Here is a 9,995-nt window from a genome sequence, read left to right on the forward strand (position 1 = left end):
CCAGTCATAAAAAGGGCTTGACTATTATGAAACTTTTAGTCCTTTAATATGTCACACCCTAATCTTGAGATATGCCCGGAATGATAGTAAATATCTCTTGTCTCATTAATGTGAGATTTACTCTCAACACTTATTATATTAGTGTCTATAATTAATTTCTTATGTGTAATATTAATGGATATATCCCCATTCAATTCGAATGAGCAAAAGCAATATCTCATTGCATATTATGGACCCCAAACATTCATGATTTGGATGTCGGAGAGTTGAAATAAGCATCGATCTGGATATTCGAGTCTTTCAAACTGTAGCTCAATCCATGTGTCTTTAGGAACCAGACACATATAGTGCATGGTTGTTGTCAATCTGTGTCGTAAGGTGTGAGTTAAGTCTTGTAATGACCGCAACCCTTGTGTTTAGTTACCACTATTAAATTTAGAACCCTAAGCAGACTACATATGATGTTCTTGTCGTTTGGTACGCAGACGGGACGGGACGGGACGGAACGGGATGGGACGGGACGGGACGGGACGGAACGGAGCGAGAGCAAAGATGCTCTCGGATGGAAACAAGGAGGAAGAAGAAGGAGACGGAGAAGTTATAATTTTGTGTTCCACGGATGTGGAACGAGTCGTTCCAGGGGGGGTGAGGTGGAACGAAAATTCACCCAAAACTCGTCCCGTGGAACAGCTTGTTCCACCCGTTTTAGGCGCACCAAACGTGGGACGGAACGCCTTGTCCCACTCTGTTCCGTCCCGTCCCACGTACCAAACGGTACCTTAGGCACGCGCTTTTAATCATTCTAAAAACATTTTGCAAACGATCGTACATTTTTCACTTAAAAGCAAAGTGCTTCCCTTGTAAAGTCTAGAGCTTTTGTGCTTCCATAGTAAAGTCTAGAGCTTTTCACAGTAAACAAAAATGGCGTCTCAGCTGCAGAAGATCGAAGGAGACGAATCTGTACTGCTCCGCGTAACACATTCCAATCTCAAGACCTTCTCCGCCGACATCCGCTTCTCCCTCCAGAGCTCCGTCGAGTCCGTCAAGGACAAGCTCTGGCGCAAATGCGGCACCTCCGTTGATTCCATGTCCCTCCACCTCTACGACGACGCCAACACCCTGGTCTCCACTCTCACCGACAACTCCAAACCCCTCGGCTTCTATTCCCCTCACGATGGGTCAGCTCTCCCTCGCCCCCTCTCTCTCGCATGTTATTTGTTAATTGTGATTTTTTATCTGGTTGCATTCTGGATTAGTGAGATTGTTGCCTACATCATATTTGATAAAATGCCGCAATGAATGTATGTTAGAGAAGTATAAGAATATGAACAGACAAGTTGATGTAAAATTGTAATACATAGATCAATTTGGTGTATATTAAACCGAAACTGAATCGAGGGTATACAAAAAGGAGAAAGAATTGAAAACTGACTGTATGAATTGATAGGGGCTTGCAGAGCGTGTTACAATGCCCTTGTAGACAGAATTTCGCCTCTACTTTGTCGATGTCCACCAGAATTACTCTATCGAATTCAAGTTCCTAGCACATGTATTTTTCTCCGAAAATATAATGAGAGCGCGCCTTATCTTTTGATTAATTGATCATCCCGTTTCTAAGCCACATGGACGATGGATCCGTCCATGGTGATTGCTTTACTGTAAATTACTATGTCATATTGACATAGACGTATGAAAGAGATGTTGATGAGTTGCTCTCATCAATGTGGGACAATAGCACTTTTGATTTTCATTCGAACTCCAACAATGTAGAATATGATTTGGTGATTCTTTTGGTTGGCGATCTCTCTAGGTTGGCCAGCTACTCAATCTGACAAAGTGATACCAATGTTTTTTAGAAACTACTGGTTCAGAGTTGCATTGTTTTGTTAGTGAGACCAATGTTTGTTAATTGTGATTTTTTGTTTGTTTTATGTGTTTTCGAAATCGAAAGATTCCGGCTACATGTTGTAGACTTGGATCCTTCGTCGGTGACCTCCGGGGGTTGGCTGGAGGACACATCGTTGGTGGAGAAGTACACCATTTCACAGGAAGCTTATGAGAAGAGGGACGGTGAGAGTTTCCCGATATATTTGTAATTTTATGTGAATAATGTCTGTAAAATGTGTGTTTTTATTTAGTTCAATGAATATTCTTACTGTTTTGTCTGAGGGTCCGTATTTCCGGGGTTTTGTGATCAGGTACTTTCAGAAAATTTAAGGACAAATTGGTGTCGCAGAACCCATCAGCAGTTGAGAACAAAGTAAGCCTTTCCTATATATGTTATCTATTCCTTTTGTAATCAAATTATACCCCATTGCTTCTACTGGTGTTTGCTAATCATGAATCAAATTGAGTTGCTTTTGTTGTTAGTCAGCATTGCATGTGGAAGTGAATGGATATGTTGATAAGTTTGTTGACAGAAGTTTCTGTTTGTAGATACCAGAGAACTACATGGAAGATCTCTGTGTGAATATTAAGGTCCGTACTTTTCCCATTTTACTTATTGGCAAAACAAGCATTTTCAGTCCTTTAAGATGAACCTATAACATTTTATAAGTATGATAATGAACTTAGATATGCGGAATAGATGATGGAAAAGAAGAAGCTTAAGAAACCAATAGATTCTGATTGCACCTCGAGTAAATTTTTTTTAAGACATTAGTCTCTTTTTATATATTCATATCAGTACTTGATTTTTTGTGGAATCACACTGCACTTTAATGAGCTGAAGATTCATAGATCATGCAGTAAAATCTCTCTTTCTTTGAATATATAATTTATATGTATACTTTCCTGGTGGCCATAAAATCTATGAAATTTGATCCCAAAGGGTTAAAGTTTGTAGAATTGAAGTCTCCATGGAGTTATTCATAATATTGTGCCATTAAAGGGTGATGGTGTAAGACTAATCTCACCTTTAGAAACCCGAAGAAGATGAAGTCATAGTCGACTTCAATGGTCAGCTTCTCCTCTCTTGCAGAAACAATATGCTCGATTTACAATAGGTCTAAGTCCAATAATGAGCGTCATATTCTGTGAGAGCAGTGACCACTATTTATATGGAAACAATCCTTGTGATTTCCCTATTAAAATCAGTGTAGGAAACTGACAGACAATTCCAATCCAACTATGAGTGCTAAGTATCAAGATTTAATTAAAGTTTCAATCCCAAACTGATTATGACAACTTTAAACTCTTTAACAAGACCTTTCCATACCAATTTCTAATACAATAGCCGGTTTCTAGCACCCACAATAATTCTCATATTCTAACAGATTATTCTTCAAACCTTGTTGGTTTCAAGCATTAGCGTCTAGGCGGATCATTTTTGAGATGCAGTTGGCATTTTCTTCAGCATTCAATATGGAACATGAACTGTAATTTTATATGAATAAATGAACTTTTTTATACTATTTTTTCTTTCTTGTGTTCTTGTATTTTGTCTAGGAGTTGAGATAATTATTGCTGTCTATATTCTTCTTCAAATTACATGTGTTAAGTTTCAATTTATCTTGTCTTATTTCTTGTGGACCAATAATCATGATTGTCTTAGCTGCCTTCATTTATATGTTGAAGGTCGGAGATAGACGTGAAGTTGAACCAGGGGCTAAAAGAGGTGTTGTTAAATATGTCGGTCGGGCAGAACCTTTGGGTCCTGGTTTCTGGGTTGGAGTTCAATACGATGAACCTTTGGGAAAGCATGATGGCATGTAAGTGAGCTCCTAAATCATGAGAAGTCTTTTTGGTTCTCATTTGCCAATAATAAATATTGTCAGTTTTCCTTTTTGTGTTCCCAACATATTTCTCAGTTATAAAATTTAAAATGGTTTTGGGAATTAATCTTGCATTCCTGTCTTCTGCATATTATTTGTTTGACATTATTCCTCTTCTTCATGTGATAGGGTGAAAGGAACGCGTTATTTCAGTTGCCCCCCACTTCATGGTGGAATGGTTCGGCCAGAAAAAGTAAAGGTTTGTATGCCTTACTCTGGACACGCTTTAAAATGTTTTCTTTTTCCTCCTGATTTCCCTGTAAAATGTTTTCCATTTGGTTATTTGGCAAGAAATAGGAATGTGTTTGTTTTAAACTTTAATACGACCTGTTAGCTCATGTTGCCACCCATCTGTGTGCTTGGAATAAATCCCCTTGTCATGACGAAAAAAATTAAATAAGCCAAGATGACAAACACAGGGGAATACAAAGATACATACTTCAGCAAAAACCAGCCTACGCCCCCGACTAGCTTTCACCTTTCCTAAATAAACTTGTACAAAATAATGGTCAAGAACTACTCTCAAACCCGAGCCCTTGCATCCAATATGGATACCCCTTGTACACCTTCTCTCAAGTCGTAGAAGTATACTCCTTTCTCCAGTTCTCCCTCCACCAACTCACCTTTTCTTCTCAAAAGAAAACCTTTGAGTTGAATGAGGAATGAGGCGGAAGCCTCCATAACAGTCACATGCGTGATAAAAAGTTACTGAAAGCCACTATGTAAATATTCAACCAAAAAGTTTTGGCCACGATGTTTCCACATTTTGTATGCCTGCATACTCTCTGTATCTGATTCTTCACAAGTTGTTAACACCATTCTGGTGCAAAAACCGTTCCAATCTGAAATGTTAAATGCAATTATTTTAAATGACCTAGAGAAAGACCCTGCTTATGAATTGAGAGGATTTCTTTACAACATGGCCTTTTTGTGTATTCACTGTACGACTTCTTTATGGATTTGACTAATGTGATTAGTACACTTTCAGGTTGGCGACTACCCTGAACGAGATCCATTTGAGGAGGATGAAATTTAAGCAGGTCTTAAGGAGAGTACTTATGTACTTCATGTTTCGGCCTGACCCTTTAGAAGCAATCATGTTTAAGTTTCCTTAATTACATTTGTTTTAGTTGTAATTTATCAGGAGCGAGTTATGCGTGTGAAAAATCCTTTGAAGTGTTCAAGGCAAGGGAAAAGTTGTTGAGGTTCCTCAAGGGTCGGAGCGGAACCTTCGTTTTGAGTCTGCCACCCGTAGTAGGTTATTACTGGAATGCTTGCCTTGCAGCTTGTTGGGAGGAAATCTGGGGATAAAAGAGGGTAAAGAAACAATGGTCTTGTCGAGATTCTTCGGATTGGGTTTTCTTACAACTGTGTGAAGAGTTTGCCAACCGGAGTTGGAATTCATTATTTGTGATGGGATTATAGGCTGCTATGAATGTGAAGTGGTTCAGTTGTTATCATTTACTGTGTTTGGGATTATTGAGTTTGTGAATATACATAAAAAAAAATAACTAAAATAAAATTAAAAAATTTGTAAGTGTCGTGTAGCGTGCATGCTTAAAAAATGCATGTTGTGTGTGTTTAAGCGTGTGCGGAGAGGCTATTAACAATTAATTGGGTATATATATGGCCATACTGTATAACCCTAAACCTTTATTCTGCCGCAATTAGCCCCGGTGACATCCTAAAAATATGACCCCTTCCGTTGGTATACAAGTAGAGGAATGCAGCGGAAAAAACATAGGTGTGAAAATCAGTATGCCAAAATCATCTGGTTCTTACAAGGTCCTTGCCCAAACACAAGGTTGAAGTTATGAATTCATATTATTGAGTGAGGATCCTCGCCGAATTCTTTTTGTGAAGATTATGGAGATTTTCAAATCACATCCGTTCATCATACATCGTGCGGTCAGAAATTATTATAAATTTTTTTGTTTAAAATTGAATATAAACAGTACTTGACGAAAACTGGCAGCACGATATACGATGAACGGATGTGATTGGAGGATTCAGCAAGGATCCTCTCTCCATATTATTAACCCTTCTGTCAGTTTATCCGTCAAGTTAGCGGGTTGAAAAGTGTAAATGTAAAACAAAAAGTGACAAGTACTATTCAACGGTTAATAGGCAAATACAAATATATTTACGTGGAAAGGTTAACAATAGTCCGACCTTAGCTCAGTTGGTAGAGCGGAGGACTGTAGTTGTATAAAACAGACATCCTTAGGTCGCTGGTTCGAATCCGGCAGGTCGGATTTTTTTTTTTTTTTCTTCCCCTTTTTCAATTTCCTTATCAACGCTCCGAACCCCCGATCGCTGATTGCTCCCTCCTTCTCTCGCTCGCCATACATCTTTTTTACCCTTTCTCTCTCTCGCCTGAACCAGTCCCTCTTCTCTTCTCTGCTCTGCTCTGCTCCAAACATGGTAAACCCATCGGATCTGTGAGCTCAGTTTTTACTTTCTCACTCTCTGTTTGGTTGCTGAGAAAAGTGTGTAACGGAGTCGCTTTCTCGGCGGCCAAGCAGACCCTTAAGGAAAAATTTGAGATCATTAAACCAAATTTGCATGATCTCTTGGGCATATAATTCGCTTAATTTCCATTGAAATTGTTGTTTTTGCAGTTCCTTTTAACTCTGACAAGGTTTATTTTTTTTATTTTTTCTCCCAGTCGAACTCATTGCGATTGTACTTGGCGTGTATAAGGAACACTCTCGATGCCGCATTGTGTCTACAGGTAGGTCTTCACATTTACGGGTCCAGTTTTATGCGAAAGCCGAGCCCTTTTAGCGTTGTTAATTTCTGTAGAGCTCTGATTTCTTCTCTACCTACCTGTTTTTCATGTTGAGTATCTGTTATGTTTATGTGTAAAATTAAAAGAATTGGGCAGATTACACTTGTGTTAGTATTCAGATGGGAATTGGTGAATTTCCACATGCTTTTAATGCCTGATTTGATTCTTTATCGTGTGTGCGTACGATGCGTTGTTTGCAGAATTTTCCTTGTCAAGAAGTTGAAAGGCATAACAAGCCGGAAGTTGAGCTGAAGTATGTTCACTTGCTGCCGCATTAAATTCTTTAAATTCTTAATTTTAATGTTTTGTAATTAGTATGAGAAAACGAGCTGCTTAAATCTAGTAAGGTGGCCAGTAGAGAAATGGATGTCTGTAATTATATGCTATTAAACTAAGTTTTGTCACAATAAGGCTTAATTCATTACTGTTTACTGCTTTTTTGTGTTTTAAGAAATATCTAGATTAGTCGTTTTGTATGACAAGTTAACACAAAGTTTACTGGTAAATGATGTAAGGAAATCCGAGTGAGACTATTTGGATATCCGAGTGAGTCTATTTGGATATAGTGCCATTATCAGTTGAGAAATCCCATTCCCTACATTGTCAATAGAAATTAAAACATGAGCACTCCTATCGCGGAAGGTTTTCCTCATTGTGCTACCCTTTTTTTTACAGGCATGATAAACACATGCATATTGTGTATTGAGTTTACCCATAATTCAGAATTTATGTTCTTTTTGGCGGAAGTTTTATTAAAACTAATCCAAATATATAGTACAAGATGTCCTCCCTAGGAAGACTATTGCGTTTCCTATGCCTCACCATGTCCTTTAGTGATTCTTTTGTCCTTCAAATTTTCACTTTTCATGTTTTTGCATGTATTTGTAGTTTTGTACACATTTAGTAAGGTCTTATGAGAACAATTGTGTTGCTCACTATAAAATGGGTGGTTAAATTCGAAGGATGAAAGAAACTTAGAACTATTGACTAATGTGTTTAGCCGAGAAAGTGTTAATCTTCTCTTAATGTTTTGCAGGACCAGCTCGGAACTTCTGCTAAATCCTGTAAGAACCATCCTTTTGGCATGATAAAGATCAGTTGCCGCCACCCTCTTTTTTTCCTGTCCTAATCTTAAAGCTTAACAAAGTTGGTTGTTTGCCTACATGTAGATTCTAATGCCTTGCACTATGTCAGGATTTACAGCTTTTCTTTTCTTCACATTTTTTCTTTCTATGCCTACTTTAAACACTGCAGAAGTTGTGGAATTATTGTATGAGTTAGAGATTTTGGCAAGGATGCTTCCCTTTCATTCCCAAACTTTATTAGTGACCTTTTTACCATTTTTGTGACGAATTCAATGTCAAAAAAATATGGGACTTAAGCAAATTAAATATGGAAAACTTGCTGTAGCTAATGACCTGGAAATCGTCATGAGCATAGATTTCTTAGTAAATCTCCCCACCCTCTACCTTATATGCTATTCTCGATAGCTCTACAAGATCTTTCCTCTATACGTTGTGCCTATTAAAGGTGGAACTTCTAGACTTCATAGCTTATGGTTACATGATGTTATAGTTGTCATTGAACACATGAACTCTGATGAGCCAGATACTCCTAAAAAGAATATGATGGATATCTTAAGCTCATGTTACCAAGATTTCGTTATTTTTTGTTTCCGTAAATATATGACACTCATTTTGTATTATTGCTGTCACAGGTTTTGATATGTCGAAATGAGGCTGAAAAATGCTTAATAGAGACATCTATAAATTCCCTTCGGATAAGCCTCAAGGTGAATATACTTTAGTATGTAGTTGGTATGCTCAATAGCAGATGTTCGCATGGACAGTGTTGTTGTGTTTTGTTTACCGTTTTACCATTGACTCTATCTTATAAAAAAAAGCCAGAAGCTACGGACTGTGAATCGGTGCTCCGAGTTTGTAATCTGTGTACTGTCTAATTTTTAGGATAGATTACAATTCTCGCCTGCAAGATTTGTAGTTGTATATAGAATTGATATCTATATCCCTTTTTATTTTCCCCTTATCTCTCTGTTTTTTTTTGGGTGCTCTCTCTTGTATAGGTAAAGCAGGCAGATGAGCTTGAAAATATACTCACTAAAAAATTTCTTAGATTTTTGTCGATGAGAGCAGAAGCATTTCAGGTGTTGAGGAGAAAGCCAGTGCAGGTACATTAATTCTTTTGTGCATAGGACAATATATTATGTAGATGAAGTCCCCAAATTACTCAAGCCTTTTTTTTTATTTTACTGTGCAGGGTTATGATATTAGTTTTCTTGTAACAAATTATCATTGCGAGGAGATGCAGAAGCACAAGCTCATCGATTTCATTGTACAGTTCATGGAGGCAAGCATTTTTCGAAACCCTATAAAATTCCATGCTTAATAGTGTTTTTATCCGTACGAGTTTTGAGTCACAAAATAACTGGTCAATTTCTACATTTGAGAATACCAATTGCCTCTAGTTGGGGTGTCGTAGGCTGTTTTTGGAGCATGCAAATTTAATCTCTGGAGCAAGTTTCTTATCGTTACACGGCTTGAAACTCGTACAATATTATTGACGTGTATACGATTAATAGTGTATGTTTATATGAGTTTTGAGCCGTATAACGTTGTGTTCAAATTGTTAACTCCATTGCTTCTTTGGGTTGCAGGATATTGATAAGGAGATAAGTGAGTTAAAGATGTCAGTGAACACCCGGGGGAGGCTGGTCGCCACAGAGTTTCTGAAACAATTTATGTAATATTTCTGTCACCAAGTTGTATATGAATTCTGCTTTCACATACGCTGTTGAACCGTCAAGACAGTTTGTTCTGTTACCGTCTCATAACGGTTTGCCAATGGTATGAAAGAAGCTTTGGAAGTGAGTTGGTTTACATAGCCCATATGACCAGTATTACCTATGTTATAAATAGGTTCTTGTTTTAATCACAAATGGTTCCTGTAATTACGCAAACGCATTTATTCACTCAAGTCAAAAATAGAGATGTTCATCGATGTCGTCTTTTTTATCTGTTTAGATTTTTTTCTGTTTAGATTTCGTCAAAGTTAGTGTCTTCACGGACTTCGGTTTTGATTCTGTCATAGTTTGTTTGTGTGCTCAGGTGCCACGCGTGGGGCGAATTGACTGTTGAGTATTAAGATTCTCAACTTTCTTTGTTTTTGAATATTTTATTAAAATGTATGTTACATGTATGTATAATTGTTAGTCTTCTAAGTTCTAACATAACAAAAAAGTTAAAAAGGCAGCCGCGTAATCTCACAAACAAAATTTTAATGTTTTTTATTTAAGTCTCACATACAGATGATTTTAACGTTCTCTAATTTTCTTTAATTTTTAAAAATTAGAAAAAGAAAAAAAAAAGAATTAAACCCCACTCCCATGTACTCTCTCACTCTCTTCTCCTCTC

General features: G+C 37.5%; 2 protein-coding genes and 1 non-coding gene across 4 annotated transcripts; all 3 read left to right on the forward strand.

Moving 5' to 3' along the window:
- Window positions 1–800: 800 nt before the first annotated feature.
- LOC137722927 (tubulin-folding cofactor B) lies at window positions 801–5,230 on the forward strand. Of its 2 annotated transcripts, XM_068462054.1 has the most exons (8): window positions 801–1,178; window positions 1,952–2,070; window positions 2,199–2,260; window positions 2,437–2,478; window positions 3,577–3,710; window positions 3,903–3,972; window positions 4,762–4,813; window positions 4,918–5,230. In XM_068462054.1, exons 1-7 carry the CDS (start codon window positions 922–924, stop codon window positions 4,807–4,809), a joined length of 732 nt encoding a protein of 243 aa, XP_068318155.1. In that variant the 5' UTR covers window positions 801–921; the 3' UTR covers window positions 4,810–4,813; window positions 4,918–5,230. The 2 variants fall into 2 exon arrangements, with proteins under 2 accessions (XP_068318155.1, XP_068318154.1); XM_068462053.1 differs by having other exon boundaries at window positions 4,762–5,230.
- A 710-nt stretch (window positions 5,231–5,940) lies between these two features.
- On the forward strand, window positions 5,941–6,028 carry TRNAY-GUA (transfer RNA tyrosine (anticodon GUA)). The gene is given in 2 exon segments: window positions 5,941–5,977; window positions 5,993–6,028. It is a non-coding gene; the product is annotated as a tRNA-Tyr (tRNA).
- A 38-nt stretch (window positions 6,029–6,066) lies between these two features.
- On the forward strand, window positions 6,067–9,448 carry LOC137722995 (actin-related protein 2/3 complex subunit 4). Its single transcript, XM_068462140.1, has 8 exons — window positions 6,067–6,197; window positions 6,442–6,507; window positions 6,765–6,817; window positions 7,601–7,628; window positions 8,282–8,356; window positions 8,648–8,752; window positions 8,842–8,931; window positions 9,239–9,448. The coding sequence occupies exons 1-8, from the start codon at window positions 6,195–6,197 to the stop codon at window positions 9,326–9,328; spliced, it is 510 nt and encodes a 169-aa protein (XP_068318241.1). The 5' UTR covers window positions 6,067–6,194; the 3' UTR covers window positions 9,329–9,448.
- Window positions 9,449–9,995: the final 547 nt, after the last annotated feature.

The sequence above is a fragment of the Pyrus communis genome, chromosome 17 (assembly GCF_963583255.1).
Source record: "Pyrus communis chromosome 17, drPyrComm1.1, whole genome shotgun sequence".
In the NCBI taxonomy this organism is placed as follows: domain Eukaryota; kingdom Viridiplantae; phylum Streptophyta; class Magnoliopsida; order Rosales; family Rosaceae; genus Pyrus; species Pyrus communis.